We start from the raw sequence: 20517 nt of genomic DNA on the forward strand, positions 1-20517 counted from the left end.
CCAGTGAAGACGACAGGGAAGCTATCTGTTTCTCCCTCCATTAAATCATCTGGAAAGAAATTTGAATACATAAATTAAGAAAATCTGTACTGCAGTTCTGACTGATTTGTGGACTTTTTTCCTATACCTTCCACTAACAGTCAGGCCAAGGCAAGTCTGATCTGCATGACCCCAGGGCAGAGGACTTCAGTTCTTCACATTTCCTATGTGCTTTTTGGTCTTTCACAGCTGACATGCCCGCTTCAGGGGGTGCTGGTGAGAACCCAGCAGGCCACACGCAGAATGTGGCTCACTGGAGGAGCTCCAAAGTTAGTTACTTTCTAGCTGCTGCTTAGTGATCTCTGCCCCTAGGAACACTACAACGTAAATATTATTTTTGTCAGGGGAAATGGCCATGTATGGCAAGGTGTGAATGTTCTAGAATCAGACTAAGGATTGATAGACACATCAGGAGGAGAAGCTGGTCATTTCCCTCAACTTTTATCATGGGAAATTATGCTCCTATAGCAAAATCGGGCCAGTAGAAGAGGAGCTGCCTAGCAATGTGTAGGTAGGAGAAGTAAACCGAAGACCACAGTTACTTCAGACCTGTTGAGCCTCAGAAATGTTTGCACCGAAAAGCAAAGGCCTTTCTGAAAGGGGACTCCCAGCTGGGGTGCGGTGGCTCACGCATGTAATCCCAGCACTTTGGGAGGCTGAGGTGGGTGGATCACATGAGGTGAGGAGTTCAAGACCAGCCTGGCTAACATGATGAAACCCCATCTCTACTAAAAATACAAAAAGTTAGTGGGACGTGGTGGCAGGTGCCTGTAATCCCAGCTACTTGGGAGGCTGAGGCAGGAGAATCGCTTGAACTCGGGAGGCGGAAGCTGCAGTGAGCCAAGATTGTGCCACTGTACTGCAGCCTGGGTGACAGAGTAGGACTTTGTCTCAAAAAAAAGAGGGTACTCTCAAGTTTGGCATTGCTTCAGGGTTACTGCTCAGTGTTGTCACCGAGTGCCTGGCACTCAGGGGATCTTCATTAGGTGACTGATGACGAGGAGGTCTCAATTCTGAGGCTGGTCAGCCCAATGAGGCCTCCTCCATTCCTGGTCAGGTTGATGCTGCACTTCCAGGTTGCCACAGTGCAGTCTGCAGTTGGCCTGCCCAGCTAGAAGGAGCAGCAATATCTAAGGATGAAGGTGCTGGGTCTTTAGAAGCGTTAGAACCTTTCCCCTCCATGCCATTTCTTAAGACTGCAAGCCCTCAAGAGCTATTTCTGCATTAACCCCCCCCCAAGTCCAGGTATGAGTCCTTAGTCACTCAAATGTGTGATTTTTGTAGTGTTCTAATGTTACTAGAAGACCTTCACATCCATTTTCTCACCAGATGTTCACAATCACCCTGCAAAGGAAGGATTTTAATTATTCTTACAGATGAGCAAACATACAGGCATGCTCAAGACCCCCCTCCCACCTCCCCGCCAGCTACCAACCCAGGACTCAGCCTTTTCTGCTGTGGTTCTCAAACTGGCTTCTGCACTGCCAGAACTAAGCAGGCTCTGTGTATACTGACAAGGGATGCTGGGCGAAGTCCACAGCCCAGGATGTGAATGAGACTTCTGGGGTTCTCCCCGGAGAACTTCAGAGGCCACAGTGGTGAAAATGATGGGGAAATTCATGAAGAGGGAGCTCTGGGCCTCCCAACTGGATATCTAAAAATTTTAAAAATGTTATGGCATGCGGCCAAGCAGTCTGAAATATAACACTGGAGCCCAGTCCTGGGGGCCCCTTGCTTGCCGGTGTCCTGGGACAGAACTGTCCATAGCACAGGCAGAGCTCCACATTACCAACCATCAGCCAGACCTGTGCACGCCACCCAGCACCACCTTCCCCATCCCCCAACATGCGGGCTTTGATCTGATTTCTAGCAAATGATCCAGGTGTACTTGCAAAGGGAGTCCTCTAAAGGCTACTCCAAATGCAAAAAGTGTGCTGGCGGCCTTGACTGGTTCCTTTTTGTTTGAGACGGAGTTTTGCTCTTTTTGACCAGGCTGGAGTGCAATAGTGCAACCTCCGCCTCCTGGGTTCAAGCGATTCTCCTGCCTCGGCCTCCCGAGTAGCTGGGATTATAGGCACCCACCACCATACCCAGCTAATGTTTTTGTAATTGTAGTAGAGACTGGGTTTCACATGTTGGTCAGGCTGGTCTTGAACTCCTGGCCTCAAGTGATCCGCCCACCTCAGCCTCCCAAAGTGCTGGGATTTATAGGTGTGAGCCACCGCGCCTGGCCTGGTTCCTTTGTTAGGAAGCTGCAAATGCTTTTCTTAATACTGAATGAATCCGAACACTGAGTGATGAATTTTTTAAATGTAGTCAAGTGAAAAATGGTAGTTGTAAGCACACCAGTGTAGCGAGAAATTTCCCAGAGCTTACCTATCTTCACTCACTTCCTCCAAAAAAAAAAAAAAGCAATGTTACCAACGGGACTCCCAAAGGAAATCTGCACCTAGAAAACACTGAACAGGTAGAATCTTGCTGGGAGAAGCTTGGCACAAGACCTGGTGCTATGTCATAAAAGCAAAACAAAACATGAAACAGGAGATTCTGTTTTTAAAAAGGGAAGACACCACGGAGAGAAGCTAAGCCTGGCTATTAACCTGTGCCTTCAAACCAAACACACTACCAATGTGACTGTAAAATGGTGCAGCTCCTGTGCAAAACAAAATGGCAGTTCCTTAAAAAATTAAACACAGAATTAGCATTGAATCCAGGAATTCACCTCTGGCTATAGGACTCGGATACATATTTGCACATCAGTGTTTGTAGCAGCATGATTTGCAATAACCAAAAGGGGCAAGTAACATAAGTGTTCATCTACAGATGAATGGATAAACAAGATGTGGTCCATACATACACTGGAATATTATTCCGCCTTCAACAGAATGAAATCCTGTCCCATGTTACAACATGGATGAACCTGGAGGACATGAGGCTGAAATAAGCCAGATGTAAAAGGACCAGTGCTGCACGACTCCCTCATATGAGCTACCTAGAGTCAGATTCATAGGGATGGAGGGTGGAATGGTGGGCATCAAGGGCTGGGAGGAAGAAGGAATAGGAGTTAATAGGTACGGAGTTTCAGTTTGGGATGAGGAGAAAGTTCTGGAGATGGATGGTGGTGACGGTTGTACAACAAGGAAATGTACTGTATACTACTGAACTGTATGCTCGAAAATTATTAAAATGAGTAAGTAGTAAAAGGGGCAAACAGAGACAGAGAAATCATACAGTAGAGCCTCAGTGGCTTCGAGGCTACCCAGGACCTGGACACACAAGCTCAAAGGCCAGGAATGGGGCCCCTGGAGCAGTGGCTGTCTCTGTGCTTCTGTAAGCCTCTCCAAAACAGGTCTGTGGTCCCCACAGTCTGGGCAGGATCACACAGACTCACTGTGTAGATTTTTGGAAGAAAACAGGTGACTCAGATTTCATTTTATTGTCATGAAAACCATAACTGAAGCTAGTTCATCCCCTGTGAAATGTCGGGAGAAAGAACACTCTGAAAGGTGGACAATAAAATAACCCTTTGTGATTTTGTTGGGCTAATTCAGAGTTTTCCACCCTCTTTGTCTTACAAGCAATTTTTGAAAAAGTTTCTCAATGCACAGTTGAATGCTACACACAGGATTGAAACATTTAATTTTCTCTAAAGGAGCAATGCCCCGGTCAGTTCCCTCTGCCTGGAAGGACCATGGTTGAGTTTTCTTCGAACTGGGCTTTGTGCGTGGGCTTTCCCACCTCTTCCAGCATTTCCTGGATGATGACTTGCAAGGCTCTTCCCAGCAGGCTGGTCGGGAGCCGGCGCGATAGTGGAGGGACATGAATGAGTGCCGCGCAGCCCTTTCCATGATGCAGAGACAGGTAATAGGTATAATCACAGACGTATCTGCAACCACAGGAAATGCCACATTAATTCTCGGGACCAGCCTCTAACCTCAGTGAAACATATGCAGAAGTGGCAATGCAACACCCACAAAGCCTGAGGAGGGAGGACTGCCACCCAAGGGAGACTTAAGTTGTGTTGTTTCACCTCAAAGAACATGGTGCCGGGATGAGCTGGGGAGAGCTGGCTCTTGGCCTCATGGTCTCATGACCAGCAAGTGGCCAAGGCAGAAAGGGGTCAGATACTCCACAAAGCAGAGTCCACAGCACCTGCACCCCAGTGAATCCCTCTCATTCATGTCTTCGTTGAGTCACTCATTCATTCCTTGGGGAAAGGGGAAACCACCTACTGGGGATCAGAGTTTGGAGAAACAAAGGTAAATCAGTCTTTATCTGGGGCTATATCAACATAGTCAACTCACAACTTCAGTCACCCCAAAAATCAAAATTAGAAAACATTCATGAAATGTTAGTGGCTCTTGAAGTCTGCCTTCCCGTCTCTTCTCCTAGATCAACACACCAAAGACCATGTTTCCACAGGGAGGTCTCACAAATGAGACCTCAGGCAAGGTGTGAGCAACTGTGCTGGCCTGCACACAGCAAAGAGGGGCAATCTGGGGGCGGCGCCGCATGGCCAAGTGGCCAGCTGGACGGTACAGGATGGCTTCTTGGAGGTCAGGGGGACGCCGACGGCCATTGCTTCTCTCCTACCTGCTCAGAGTCCTGACACCCACAGAGCATACCTGCCTGCATCTCGGGAAAAGATCACCTCCACACCCTCCACAGCTACGCGCTTGCAGACCGCCTTCATGCAGACCCCTGACTCCAGCACGTCTGGGCCGCCAGGTAGGCACACGCCGCCCTCGGGCCGGAAGCCCCGGATGTCAGCGTCCCGGTAGCCTTGGTTCTTGCCAGACTGTTCCAGAATGATCGCCTTGGCGGCGGTGTCCATGCCCACATGCACGACGAGCTGTGTGAAAGGGTAACAGCAGAGAGAACCCAGGAAAACGAGGCCCACCCCACTCACCAAATGTGCAGAGGGACCACTCCTTTTGAGAGCTCGGCTCCATGCAAAACATCTCAAACCCCAAATCCACTGGGAAACCCCAGGATCCCCCACCAGTGTCTCCTAATATGGCTGGAAAGAAAAACAGCTGGATTCTTCTAGCTGAATAAAAACTCATGCTGCATTTACATTTAAATACTTTTTACTTCAAATTATTCTTACAGGGTAATGTATTCTCTTTTTGTGGGGGGAAGGTTGGAGGGAGGAGAGGCAAGCTGGTAAGTGGTGAGGCTCCCACAGCAGAGGCTTCATGTTTTGGGGGAATCCTGCATCTTTTTATTTTATATTTTATTTATGTATTTATTTATTTTTATGAGACAGAGTCTGGCTGTATCACCCAGGCTGGAGTGCAATGGCACCATCACAGCTCACTGCAACCTCCGCCTCCCGGGTTCAAGTGATTCTCCTGCCTCAGCCTCCCGAGTAGCGGGGACTGCAGGTGCACCACACCCAGCTAATTTCTGTATTTGTAGTAGAGACGGGGTTTCACCATGTTGGCCAGGCTGGTCTCAAACTCCTGACCTCAAGTGATCCGCCTGCCTCAGCCTCCCAAAGTGCTGGGATTACAGGTGTGAACCACTGTGCCCGCCTCCTGCATCTTTTTTTAAATGAAACTTTAATAAAGGAAGTTAGTAGCCATCCAATGAAATCTTCTTAGAATTTATTCAAGCTGATTATTTTTCCTTTTTGAAAAATAGCTGCCCAAGTATGTTATCAAAACATCTGGGGCATTGTCTGAATGGCTTGATAGTGTATGTTTTATTAACCTCATCATCTGGTCCTTGTTTGGAGAATTTTTTTTGGGGGGGGTGGGGTTGTATCTGTTTTTTATACAGTAATTATGTCCAGATAAAATGGGCTGGGTGCTATGAAGATGGGCCTCCCCTATGCTGGCCATCCTCCCGATCGTTCCCTGGGCACGGAGGTCCTTGCCTCACGTCCATCTTCAAACCTACCTGCCCCTCATGGGTATGGGTGGGGCCCAACCCAAGGGCCTCTCCCTTAGGTGGAAACTATTTTTGAGTCCTGGCTGGGAATAATACTTCCATTTCTTTTCCTCCTCCTTTCTCTCCAGATTTTCTATTAAGATCTAATCCATATTTTGGCTTATACTTTTACAAACAGACCCAGAACCTTACACAATCAGCTGGGACCTTGCATGACTGATGGGGCCTGGGGACGGGGTGCCCCTCAACCATCAACCCTAGAACCAGGGCCCGGGGGGGTTCACAGGCTCCAGCTCTACCACATCGCCAGTCCCATGCCCCACTGCCTCTGGCCATCACTTACTTGCGGCTGATGATCTTCCCAGATCCCGGTGACACTCCGCTTAGCCTCCCTGTAATCTACAGGCAGCTCCAGAGTCCGCAGCTGCACCACTGTTTCATTCCCCAGGCCCAGCTTGGAGAGCTCCTGCGGAAAGCGGCAGGTGGACTTGCCTCAGTTGATGGGGGGGCACCAAGATTCCCTGAAAACCCAATCCTTGGGGTCTACTTCCAGGGGTCTTCCGTGGCCTGGACTTTGCCCTCAAGGAGCTCACAAAGTGGCAAGGGGCCAAGAAGAGAGCCACAGTTCCCACCTGAGAGGCAATTGCACACAGCAGCACCTGTCTGTAATCCCAGCTACTTGGGAGGCTGAGGCAGGAGAATCACTTGAACCTGGGAGGTAGAGGTTGCAGTGAGCTGAAATAGTACCACTGCACTCCAGCCTGGGTGACAGAGCTAGACTCTGTTTCAAAAAAAAAAAAAACCCAAAGTGTGAAGGAAAAAAAACCCACCAACAACAATACTGTACCCAGCAAAGCTATCCTTCAAACATGAAGGAGAAATAAAGACTTTCCCAGACGAAAGCTGAGGATATCAATGCCAGACCTGTCTTACAAATCTAGAGAGTTCTTCAACTTGAAAGAAACAGATACTAACACATAACAAGAAAACTTCTGAAGGTATTAAACTCACTGGCACAAGTAACAAAACATATTCAGAATACTCTAATACTGTAATTGTGTTAAGTGAATCATGTATGTCTTAAGTATGAGACTAAAAGACAAAACTATAAAAAACAATAATTACTACAATTGGTTAAGAGATAGGTAACATAAAAAGATAAAACTGAAACACTAAAAAGTCAAAAATGTGGGTGAAGGTTGGTTTTAAATTGTAGAGTTTGTTTTTCATATTTTTCTTTGCAATCAATGTTCAGTTGTTATCATTTAAAAATAACTTATTATAACTATCAAATTTTTTGTAAGCCTCATGGTAATCACAAAAGAAAAACCTATTAGAGATACATTAAAAATAAATAGCATGGGCTGGGCATGGTGGTTCACACCTGTAATCCCAGCACTTTGGGAGGCCGAGGCGGGTGGATCACTTGAGGTCAGGAGTTCGACACCAGCCTAACATGGCCAAACCCCATCTCTACTAAAAATACAAAAATTAGCCAGATGTGGTGGCAAATGCCTGTAATCCCAGCTACTTGGGATGCTAAGGCAGGAGAATCACTTGAACCTGGGAGGCAGAGGTTGCAGTGAACTGAGATCGCACCATTGCACTCCAGCCTGGGCAACAAGAGCAAAACTCCATCTCAAAAATAAATAAATAAATGAATAGCATGGAATAAAAACATTCTACTAGAGAAAATCACTTAACCACAAATAAAGATAGTAAGAGAGGAAAAAGGGAAGAAGGGATCTAACAAAGCAACCAGAAAATAAGTACCAAAATGGCAGTAGTAAACACTTGCCTATCAATAATAACCTTGAGTGGAATGGATTAAATTATCCAATTAAAAGGTGCAGTGGGCCAGGCACAGTGGCTCACGCCTGTAATCCTAGCACTTTGGGAGGCCACGGCAAGTGGATCACAAGGTCAGGAGATCGAGACCATCCTGGCTAACACGGTGAAAACCCATCTCTACTAAAAATACAAAAAATTAGCCAGGCGTGGTGGCAGGCACCTGTAGTCCCAGCTACTCAGGAGGCTGAGGCAGGAGAATGGCATGAACCCAGGAGGCGGAGCTTGCAGTGAGCAGAGACCGTGCACCACCGCACTCCAGCCTGGGAGACAGAGCCAGACTCCACCTCAAAAAAAAAAAAAAAAAAAAGGTGCAGTGTAGCTGAATGGATTTTGAAAAAATAAAAACAAGATCCAACTATATGTTGTCTACAAGAGACTCACTTTACCTAAAAAGATATGCACAGACTAAAAGTGAAGGGTTGACAAAAGATATTCCATGCAAACAGAAACCAATAAACAGCAGGAGTAGCTATACTTATATCAGATAAAATGGACTTTAAGTCAAGAATGGTGGAAAAAAAGGACACAGAAGAACATCATCTAATGATAAAGGGATCAATAAATCAAGAGGATATAGCTATTATAAATGTATATGCACCTGACACCAGAGCACCTAAATATATAAAACAAATATTAATAGACCTAAAGGGAGAGATTAACTGCAACCAATAATAGCAGGAAACTTTGATACTCCACTTTCAGCAATGGACAAATCATCCAGACAGAAAATCAACAAAGAAACATTACAGTTAAACTGCACTCTAGACCAAAGGGAAGGAACAAACGTTTACAGAACACTCCATCCAACAGCTGCAGAATACACGTCTTTCTCAACAGCACATGGATCATTCTCCAGAATAGTCCATGTGTTAGGTCACAAAACAACTAACAAATTTTGAAAAATTAAAATTATATCAAGTATCTTTTCTGACCACAATGGACTAAAACTAGAAATCAATAACAGAAGGAATGTTGGAAACTGCACAAATTCATGGAAATTAAACAGCATGCTCCTGGACAATGAATGAGCCAATGAAGAAATTAAAAAGAAAATTTAAAAATTTCTTGAGACAAATGGCAATGGAAACACAATATATCAAAACCTATGGGATACAGCAAAAACTGTTCTAGGAGGGAAGATTATAGCAATAAATGCTTTCATCAAAAAGATAGAAAGACTTCAAATAAACAGCCTAATGATGCACCTAAAGGAACTGGCACTAACCAACCAAACCACACATTAGTAGAAGGAAAGAAATAATAAAGATCAGAGCAGAAATAAAAATTGAAACTAAAAAAGCAATACAAAAGATTGCTGATATGAATAGGTGGTTTTTGGAACAGATAAACAGAATCAACAAGCCTTTAGCTAGACTAACAAAAAAAAAAAAAGAGAAGACCCAAATACGTAAAATTTGATATTAAAAAGGAGAAATTAAAATCGATACCCCAGAAATACAAAGGATCATCAGACATATAATGAACAACTATAAACCAACAAATTGGAAAATACAGAAGAAATAGGCTGGGCGCAGTGGCTCATGGCTGTAATCCCACCACTTTGGGAGGCCAAGGTGGGCAGATCACTTGAACCCAGGAGTTCAAGACCAGGACAACATGGCACAAACCCATCTGTACTAAAAAAATATAAAAATTAGCCAGGCCTGCTGGTGCACGCCTGTAATCCCAGCCACTCGAGAGGCTGTGGTAGGAGGATTGCTTGAGCCCAGAAGGTTGAGACTGCAGTAAGCCAAGATCACGGCACTGCACTCAAGCCTGGGTGACAGTGCAAGACCCTGTCTCAAAAAAAAAAAAAAAAAAAAAAAGGAGAAGAAGAAGAAATAAATTTCTGGACACATACAACCTACGAAGATTGAACTGTGAAGAAATAAAAAACCTAAACAGATCAATAATGAGCAATAGATTGAATCAGTAATAAAAAGTCTCCCAACAAAGAAAAGCCCAGAACTTGGTGGCTTCACTGCTGAATTCTACCAAACACTTAATGAACTGATACCAATTCTACTCAACTATTCTAAAAAATAATGAGGGGCTGGGCGCAGTGGCTCATGCCTGTAATCCCAGCACTTTGGGAGGCCAAGGCGGGTGGATCACCTAAAGTTGAGAGTTCAAGACCAGCCTGGCCAACATGGTGAAACCCCATCTCCACTAAAAATACAAAAATTAGCTGGCGTCATGGCGCACGTCTGTAGTCCAAGCTACTTGGGAGACTGAGACAGGAGAATTGCTTGAACCCTGGGAGGCGGAGGTTGCAGTGAGCCAAGATCGCACCACGTCACTCCAGCCTGGGCAACAAAAGCAAGACTCCGTCTCAAACAAAAACAACAACAACAACTAAAAAGAGATGTACCATATTATCCAGAAATCTGACTGCTGGGTATATATCAAAATAAAGGAAATCAGTGTATCAAAAAGATATCTGCCTTCCCATGTCTTTTGCAGCATTATTCATAATGGCCAGGATATGAAATCAACCTAAGTGCCCATGAATGAATGAATGAAGAAAATATGGTAATCATACACAATGGAATATTGTTCAGCCATAAAAAGAATGGAATCCTGTCATTTGTAGCAACATGGATGGAACTGGAGATCATTATGTTAAGTGAAATAAGCCGGGCACAGACACACAAACTCTACATATTTTCACTCATATATGAAAGCTGAAAAAGTTGATGTCATGGAGGTAGAGAGTAGAATGGTGATTACCAGAAGGTGGGAAGGGATGAAGGGGAGGGAAGTATGAAAAGAGATTGGTTATTGGATACAAAAATACCATTAGAAGAAGTAAGTTCCAGTGTTCAATAGCATAGTAGGGTGACAATAGTTAACATTAACTTATTGTACATTTCAAAATACCTAGAAGAGATTTAGAATGTCCTCAGCACAAAGAAATAAGTGTTTGAGGTGATGGATATCCTAATTACCCTGATTTAATCATCGCATATTGTGTATGTATGTGTCAATGTATCACTTGCACCCCATAAATATGTACAATTGGCTGGGCATGGTCGCTCAAGCCTGTAATCCCAGCACTTTGGGAGGCCAAGACGGGCGGATCACTTGATGTCAGGAGTTTGAGACCAGCCTGGCCAACGTGGTGAAACTCTGTCTCTACTAAAAATACAAAAATTAGCCAGGCATGGTGGTGCATGCCTGTAATCCCAGCTACTTGGGAGGCTGCGGCAGGAGAATCACTTGAACCCAGGAGGCGGAGGTTGCAGTGAGCCAAGATCACGCCACTGCACTCCAGCCTGGGTGACAGAGACTGTCTCAAAATAAATAAATAAATAAATAAATACGTACAACTATTATGTATTAAGAAAAAATTTGAAAAGAAAAGATGTATGGTGAAATAAGCCAGATGAAAAAAAAAGACAAATGTTGTGTGATTTCACTTATAAATTCTTAGAGAAAGAACATACAGTGATGACCAGACGTTGGGGGAAGGAAGACATGGAGGGTTATTGTTAATGAATACAGCGTGTTAGTGTGGGACGATGTAAAGTTCTAGACACAATAGTAATGATAGCTGTACAACAATGTGAATGTACTTAATGCCACTTACTTGTACACTTAAAAGGGTTAAAATGGTAAATTTAATTTTATACATCAATGTTAGATATATTTTACCACAATTTTAAGAAAATTATGGCTTTCACCATCACCCTCCCCCACCAACATTTTTTAAACCTGACTAAAAAGTTTGCTCTGAAGGAAGATTAAATTCATAGTAAATCATTTAGCTCAGGCTAACATCCCTCAGGGATCATAACTAAGTTGGGATTTTAACTAAGCATACTCTTTTCCATATCTGAAAGCCTTCTAGAGTTCTATGGAATCACAATCTAAAAGTCATTTTCTCATATCACAACAATAAAATCTGAAGCCTAACAGCATTTAAGCTGCTGGTTTGCTGAAAATGTCTCAGGACTTGAGGTGTCCTGAAGAGAAGTCATTATGGATGACAATTATTCCCATATAAATGCTGTATTGCAAAAACCCAGATCAAAACATAGATGTTTTCCTAGGAACAGAAGAGGCAAGGACGGGCAGTGGCCACTCCAGAATTTTCTGGTGGCTGAGGCCTGAGCATGGTGAGCTGGCTGGAGGAGGGCATGGTCTTGGTGAGGGAAGCTCATGAGTAGATTGTTTACTTGCTGCATCTCAGAAACATTAGTAAAGATATGAAAATTTTAGTGAAAATAATAAATTCTTACAGATTATTTTATTTCACTGAATTATCATAGCAACCTTTCAAGTTAACAAGAGGAGAAACAAGGAGGTCCTGGTCAACTTGGGCCTCATGCTCCTCACCTGTATAATGGGTACAACAATACTGTATCCACCATCAGGATTATTAGGACCCCAGAGAGGTCAAGTAAAATGGCAAAAAAAAAAAAAAAAAAAAAAGAAGTCTGTAGTGACTTTGATAAGAGTAGTTTGAGTATGGAACCAGGCCTGGAGGCCAGCCCATGACAAATAAATTTAAAAGTTAATAGGAATGGTCTCTTTCTCTCCTTTTATTTTTTTTCTTGATCAGTCTAAATGAAGGTTTATCAATTTTATTAATTTTCTCAAAATATTAACTTTTGGGTTTTGGTTTTATTTCTATTATATTTCTGCTACTTCGTTGATTTCTGCTTTCATCTTTACTATTACCTTTCTTCTACTTAGTTTGAGTTTAATTTGTTGTTCTTTTTTTAGTTTAAGATAGAAATCAAAGCCACTGATTTGAGAACTTTCTTCTGCTATAATATTGTTTAGTGCCATAAATTTCCCTCTTAAGTTCTGCTTTAGCAGCATGCCACAAAATTTGATGTTTTAATTTTCGTTCATTTCAAAATGCTTTCTAATTTCCTTTTTATGTCTCCTTTCATCTCTGGCTTATTTGGAAGTATCTTGTTTGGTTTCCAAAATTTAGGAAATTTCCAGATGTCTTTGTTATTGATTTCTAATTAAAATCCACTGTGGCCAGAGAACACACTTTATGTGACCTGAATCCTTTTGAATGTATTCAGACTTGTTTTATGGCCCAGGGTATAGTCTGTCTTGGCAAACGCTCCATATGCACATATGAGAGTGTGTTCCATGCTGGGTGGAGTGTTCTGTAAATGTCAATGAGGTCTGGTAGGTTGGTAGTGTTGTTAAAGTCTGCTGTGTCCTTTTTGGTCTATGTGTTCTGTCCATTATTGAGAGGGGTACTGAAATCGTTGACTATTAACTGTGAATTTATCTATTCTCCTTGCAGTTCTATTAGTTTTTGCTGCACGTATTTTAGGAGCACTGTTATTAGGAGAACATGAATGTTTACATCTATGATGTCTTATTTATTGACCATGGTTCATTCAGTGCTTAATACCTAATTGCTACATGACTTTCTGACTCCACATTGTGGGCTCTAGAACACAGCTACCAAGGGAGGTAAAGGTCAGGAACAGTCTTACAAGTGGGCAAAAAAAAGGGTGAGCCCAGCAGGCTGTTGGCTGAGGGCTGTTGCCCAAAAGGCATCTTGTGGCTCCCCAACCATTTCCCCGTCTCTGGGGGACCCAGTGCCTGAAATTTCACCTCCAGAGGTCTTTTCGGTTCATTAGTCCCTGTCTAGATAGTTTTACAAATGCCTGCAACAGAGGAAACACAGCAGCACACATGCTTCCCTGCTGAAAGAGAAGGTGCCATGTGTGAGCACTGGGGTCCACAGTGGAACCTGAAACTAGGAGAGTCAGGGGCACTCCTGAGAGGCCCAACTTCCCAAGGCTGGTCTTGGGTATGGAGTAATCATCTGTGATTACAGATGTCAGTGTAGAGTCCAGGGACCTAATTAATGGCACCTCAAACTGGCTCACAGCCTGCAGGCCCAGGCAGGCCTACTGGATTTTGGAATCCCAGGTTTGGCATCTGTAATGTAATGCTGACATTTTTCAAGATTTGTACCATGGAAGTGGATGTGAGGATGGAGATGAGAAAAGGTTTGCCCAATAGACTTCCCTTTTTTATGTTTCTTCCCCAAAAAAACTGTTTAGAATGGAAAAGAACTAAGACTTGTCTTCTGAATCCCAGTCCAAATTAGACATTCTGCTGCCCTAAGTAACCTGCCTGATTTCCAGGGCCCCACTTATTTGTGTCTTTTTCTCTGGCATTAGGCTGTGTGTGTTGCAGGAGATATTATATATTATATATATTATATATATCTTATATATAATATATATATTTTATTTTATATATTTGATATATAATATATATATTTGATATATATTATATATAATTTTATATATATATATTTTTTTTTTTTTTTGAGGCAGAGCCTTGCTCTGTCACCAGGCTGGAGTGCAGTGGCACGATCTCGGCTCACTGCAACCTCCGCCTCCTGGGTTCAAGCAATTCTTCTGCCTCAGCCTCCCGAGTAGCTGGGACTACAGGCACGCGCCATCACGCCCAGTTAATTTTTGTACTTTTAGTAGAGACGGGGTTTCACCGTGTTGGCCAGGATGGTCTCGATCTCTTGACCTCGTGATCTGCCCGCCTTGGCCTCCCAAATTGCTGGGATTACAGGTGTGAGCCACCATGCCTGGCTGCAGGATATATATTTTTTTTATCACATTTATGGCAGTACAAATATAGCCCTAATGCCCTCAAGATTCTGCTCTGGATTCTGTGAAACAAGATAAACAGGTCAGAATGTTTCCCATGCTGATAGAGTGCGTAACCCAGGAAGGACGTGATGGGTTTACATCAAATCTAAGTCCCAGAGATGGAACACCAAGCATTATTGTAGGAACGAGCAAGACAGTAAAAGTACTGCTCAACTATGACAAAGCATAAGATGCAGCTGACTGTGAGATTCATCTGATTTCAGAATGCCAAAATTAAAACAAAAAAAACAAAAAACACCTGGCTCTTTGCATCAACAAAATATGGTAGGCGATGAGAACAAGAACAGGAGGACATGCACATAGCAACACAGCACAGACTTCTATATATAAGTAGTGTGGTTATTTAATAAGTGCCCAACAATTTGCAATTGCAGAAATGTGAAACCAGCCCAAATTCCCATCAATCAATGAGTGGATAAAGAAACTGTGGTATATAGATAGGATGGAATACTACTCAGCCATAAAAAGAAATGTATTAATGGCATTTGCAGCAACCTGGATGGGATTGGAGACTTTTTTTTTTTTTTTTTGGGAGACAGAGTCTCGCTCTGTCACCCAGGCTAGAGTGCAGTGCAGTGGCACAATCTTGGCTCACTGCAACTCTGCCTCCCGGGTTCAAGCGATTCTTCTGCCTCAGCCTCCCGAGTAGCTGGGACTACAGGTGAGTGCCACCACACCCGGCTAATTTTTGTATTTTTAGTAGAGACGGGTTTTACCACATTGGCCAGGCTGGTCTCAAACTCCTGATCTTGTGATCTGCCTGCCTCGGAAACTATTATTCTAAGTGAAGTAACTCAGGAATAGAAAACCAAACACCGTATGTCCTCACTTGTAAGTGGGAGCTAAGCTATGAGGATGCAAAGGCATAAGAATGATACAATGGACACTGGGGACTCGAGGGGAAAGGGTGGGAAGTGGGTGAGGGATGAAAGACTACAAGTTGGGTTCAGTGTATACTGCTTGGGTGATGCTGCACCAAAATCTCACAAATCACCACTAAAGAACTTACTCATGTAACCAAATATCACCTGTTCCCCAAAAACTTATGAAAATAAAGAATAAATAAATGAAAAGTGTCCAACTTAGTCTAACTATCAATACAGCTAAACACACAGCCATAAAAACAAAGTGTGGATTCATGCCATTTCCCTTGGAGCAGAGAAACCTGAATGATCAGGGAGGCATTGTCCCAAGATAGTAAAAGGAGAAGGGAGGAGGAAAAGGTTTCAGGAGGAGATAGACTTTCAAAAGGAAACAAGCCATAGGCCAAAATATGAGAAATAAATATTCATGAGTCCATCCTGGTCTAAAGAAATGACTACATAAATAAGTAAACAAATAAATAAGTGGGTCCAGGAGGAGAAGTCAGCTCTCTCATGCACTGGCACTCCCAGTAACTCATGTAACTCCTCTGCCCTGAAGCGGAGAGGAACTCCCCATTCGAGTTTGGGCTGCGTAGTTACTTCCTTCTAAAGAGGACAGGACAGAAGTGGGGACAAAAAGTAACTGTATGGCGGCCAGGCGCAGTGGCTTATGCCTATAATCCCAGCACTTTGGGAGGCCGAGGCGGACGGATCACCTGAGGTCAGGAGTTTGAGACCAGCCTGACCAACAGAGTGAAACCCTGTTGCTACGAAAAATACAAAAATTAGCCAGGTGTGGTGGCATGTACCTGTAGTCCCAGCTGTTCAGGAGGCTGAGACAGGAGAATCGCTTGAACCTGGGGGGTGGAGCTTGCACTGAGCCAAGATCACCCCCACTGCACACCAGCCTCAGCGACACAGAGACTCTGTCTGGGGGCGGGGGGGAAAGAGTAACTGTATGGTAGAGAGGCCTGACAAACACTCCCTCCACCAAATAAGATCGAGCTCATCATGGACAGTGCTAAGTCATGTTGATACTGTGTGCCCTTGATCCAACAGGATGAAAATGACACTTTACCTCTGTCTTCTTCCCCCTAACTTCAGTCTGATCATGAGAAAAGCAGCAGCAAAGTCCCAATTGAGGAAAAAACTATAAATTCCTGCCTGGCCAGACTCTTCAAAACCATCAACGTCATCAAAAACTAGGAAAGTCTGGCCGGGCGCGGTGGCTCACGCCTGGAATCCCAGCACTTTGGGAGGCCGAGGCGGGTGGATCACGAGGTCAGGAGATCAAGACCATCCTGGCTAACATGGTGAAACCCCGTCTCTGCTAAAAATACAAAAAAATTAGCCGGGCGTGGTTGCGGGCGCCTGTAGTCCCAGCTACTCGGGAGGCTGAGGCAGGAGAATGGTGTGAACATGGGAGGTGGAGCTTGCAGTGAGCCCAGATCGCGCCCCTGCACTCCAGCCTGGGTGACAGAGCCAGACTCCGTCTCAAAAAACAACCAAAACTAGGAAAGTCTGAGAAATGGCCACAGCCAAGACAAGCCTACAGAGACTCGAGGACTTATGAATGTGGTGTTCTGGGTGAGATTCTGGGACAGAAAAGAGGCATTAGGGGAAACTGAGGGAACCCGAATCGACTATGGACTTTATGTAATGGTAATATATTCATACTGCTTCCGTCATTGTGACAAATCACCATGCTAACATACAAGGTTAATAACGGGAAGAATTGAGGAATATGTATTCTGTGCTATGTTCACAACTTTCTGTACATATAAACGTATTTTTAAATAAAAAGTTTCTCTAAAAAAATAAAGAGGAAACAAGCTGGAGAGGCTGCTCTGTTTAGCACCCTGGAAAAGGGGGCGGACTCTAGACTTGCTGGGGGACCGTGTAAGAAGTAGGGGGGACACACAGTAACATCCGGGAAAAATGTGGGGGTCATTCTGAAAGATCTATCATCTTGGTCTGGTTTTTCTGGCTTGTCTTCCTGTCAACGAGGGAATGGATTTGGGGTTTAGCTAGAACTAAACATATGACTCACTTGTCTGTGAATAGCAAACTTTTCTCCAAATAAGCAGAATAAATATGTTTCCTTGAGTGTTTCCTAAGAGCATGGTTTTCGTGGGGAGGACTGTGAAGCCATAGCAGACACCCTCCATGCACGTGGACCGTGGGGTCTCCTCCAAGGTGTGGATTCCATCTGCACTCACCTCGATCCTTGGGAGCTCCCTGGAGCGCGGCCCGTTGTGCAGGCAGCTGGGGCTATGAGAGCAAAGCCTTCTGCCCAGAGCACCGGCTCTTTGCCATGGGCTCACACAGTCCCCATATTCTTGTGGATTCTTGTGTCATTTCAAAGTGAGAATGCAAGGACAGTCGTATTTCATGCTGTTCCAAGGCCAGCACGAACTGTGTATCACCACTTGGTTACTTCTCTTCCCACTAAAAAGGTGGGGCTCACACTACAGTCACCAGACTGAAAAAAGGAGGTGTAAGACGTCACGGGAAAGTGCATTTGGGTTATCCAACCATGGAGGCCGATGTTCAGACAACCCATTGAAGCGGGTGCCCAGGACATGGTGCCGAGCTGGGGGCTATCATAGGTGAGGTCTGTGTAAACTAGAGAGACGTCCAAGGTCTCCCTTCCTCCTCACTCTGGTTATTTTTATCTGAGGCTTTCTCTGTCTTTTTTTGTTGGAGACAGAGTCTTGCTCTGTTGCCCAGGCTGGAGTGCGGTGGCATGATCTTGGCTCACTGCAACCTCCGCCTCCCGGGTTTGAGTAATTCTCATCCTTTAGCCTCCTGAGTAGCTGGGATTATAGGCACCCACCACCACGCCCAGCTGATTTTGGTGTCTTTAGTAGAGACAGGGTCTCACCCTGTTGGCCAGGCTGGTCTCAAACTCCTGGCCTCAAGTGATCCACCTGCCTCAGCCTCCCAAAGTGCTGGGATTATAGGCGTGAGCCACCGCACCCAGCCTGAAGCTTCTCATTTTAGTCAAGAAAACAAAACAAACCCACTCTGGACTAATTGGAAAAATGTCTGTCATATATATGTTTGTATTCACCTAGGTTGGAAAAAGGTTTTGTCCTGGGATTTGGTGGGAAGAATAAAAGGTTCTCTTAGGGGGAAAAAAAAAAATGAAGAATCAAGAGAAACAATTTTCTTTTACTTGGAAAGGTTTGCAGTTACTTCCCTATCCCTGAACAGGACTCAGCTTTCATCCTAAAGCACCGTTCAGCTTAGAAATTCTTTGACTGTTCTGATTCACTGCTTTTCATTATTATTATTATTATTATTATTATTATTATTATTATTAAAAGCAACATGTAAGAAAGGTACCAGGCCACCTCATCTTTGGGGCAAAGAGAAATTATTCTGCATATCAAGCTTATCAAATATGAGAAGAGCCCTGACCTCTTGGCTGCCTGGGCTGTGAGTATTTTCAGTGCAGTTACGTAACATCTTGGCCCGACTGACCTGGGGTGTTTTCAAAAACCCTTGTTTTATTTGCTGACTCACCAGGCTGAGGCACTTAAGAGAAGAGCTAAGCATGTAATTTCTTTTGAATGAATATGAGGTGGGAGCGGCTCCAAAATTCGAGTATCCGGAATCCAGGGAATAATGATGAAACCACTGCGTTAGGCCACTACGTAAAACTTGAGACTAAGAAGGGAAGCGTGCCCGTCATAGTCTGGCTCAATGGTAAGTATTTTGGCACATACTGTAAACAGCATTAAGTCGCTGTTCTGGGAGTTTGTAGGAACCGCCTCTTTTCCCTGTGAAGTTTCAGCATGTATAATGATCTTTCTGTATTTTTCTTCTTTTCCAAATATCCTTTTCCCATTTATGAGCAAGCACAATAAAAATGCATTTGAGTTGTTTGTTAATAGCTCACCTCTCTTAGAGGCAAAATGCTGCTGGTGTAAAATTGAACTTTTCCTTACTGTCTATAATTCCATGAGTTCCCATTTATAATGCCTGGCGGTGGAGTAAGTAGTCTTTTTTTTTTTCTCGATTTGGAGTCTCACTCTGTCACCCAGGCTGGAGTGCAGTGGCGCAGCTCACTGCAAGATCTGCCTCCCGGGTTCACACCATTCTCCTGCCTCAGCCTCCCGAGTAGCTGGGACTACAGGCGCCCACCACCACACCCAGCTAATTTTTTTGTATTTTAGTAGAGACAGAGTTTCACCGTGTTAGCCAAGATGGTCTCGATCTCCTGACCTTGTGAACCGCCCACTGCAGCCTCCCAAAGTGCTGGGATTACAGGCATAAGCCACCGTGCTCGGCCTGGAGTAAGTACTCTTTAAACATCGCTTGGTAATGCTCATGATATTGATAAAGTTGACTTTTGCTGGGAGAATGCAGGAGGATAGGAAACTATTCATTCATGTATCCAGTGAACACATAGCCGGGCCCTTGGTGGAGATAGGGATATGTTACACAGGTCCCTAGAGACAGTGAGATGCTTGTATTGACTCAAGATGCCATGTGCCCTTTTGTTCATTATTCGGCCCATCTAAGTCTATTTCTATATCTGTGTAATGGGTCAAATGAATGTACATGAACATTACCTTAATACAGCCACTTAGATGATTATACCTACTATGGACACTTTTGGCCGTATGCTGGCACTTTCAGTGGGTACTGCCAGTGAGGTCCCAAACCAGAATCCCGGTGGAGTCTACAGACATGTTAGTGGAGGACCTGGAGTGACCCAGGATAGCCCAAGGAAGAGACAGTGGTCCTGCAGATTGATAGTGAAGAGAGCTTCTAAAGAGGTTGCAATGGACTCTGCCCAGACGAAAATACCACCAAGAAGGGGAAAATGAAAGCTACAGACTGATATAGCAAGGACGGTGGAGAAGACAAACTCGACTGGCAGAGGGTACCAAAACCCTGGACGTGGGCCTGCCAGCCTAGGAAACTGCTGCTTCCAGATGCCATTCCTGGTAGTGCTCCTTGCGGGTCATCTGCTGTTACTGGGGCTTCTTGTTCTGGTCACCACGCGCACGGCCCCATGGTGAGCAAGAAGACTGAGCAGCCTATAGTGCAGTCTATGTCTAAGGCACTGGAAGCAGAGCTTGAGGAGGGGTAAATATGAACTCATGGCAGAGGGACAGCCATGAAGAGATAGATACAGGGCTGAGGCATTTGGGTGACTATCCTCACTTCTCTCACCCTCAGGT

General features: G+C 44.3%; 1 protein-coding gene across 1 annotated transcript in view; it reads right to left on the reverse strand.

Moving 5' to 3' along the window:
• Positions 1-3456: 3456 nt before the first annotated feature.
• Positions 3457-20517, reverse strand: part of PGPEP1L (pyroglutamyl-peptidase I like) — a 136298-nt gene continuing 119237 nt past the window's right edge. The window contains exons 3-5 of the mRNA XM_054450733.1: positions 6278-6400; positions 4665-4891; positions 3457-3925 (exon numbers count right to left, since the gene is read on the reverse strand). Of these exons, the coding sequence (XP_054306708.1) occupies positions 3706-3925; positions 4665-4873 (429 nt within the window). The 5' untranslated portion in view covers positions 4874-4891; positions 6278-6400 and the 3' untranslated portion in view covers positions 3457-3705. The remainder of the gene's footprint in view (positions 3926-4664; positions 4892-6277; positions 6401-20517) is intronic.

The sequence above is a fragment of the Pongo pygmaeus genome, chromosome 16 (assembly GCF_028885625.2).
Source record: "Pongo pygmaeus isolate AG05252 chromosome 16, NHGRI_mPonPyg2-v2.0_pri, whole genome shotgun sequence".
NCBI classification, from domain to species: Eukaryota; Metazoa; Chordata; class Mammalia; order Primates; family Hominidae; genus Pongo; species Pongo pygmaeus.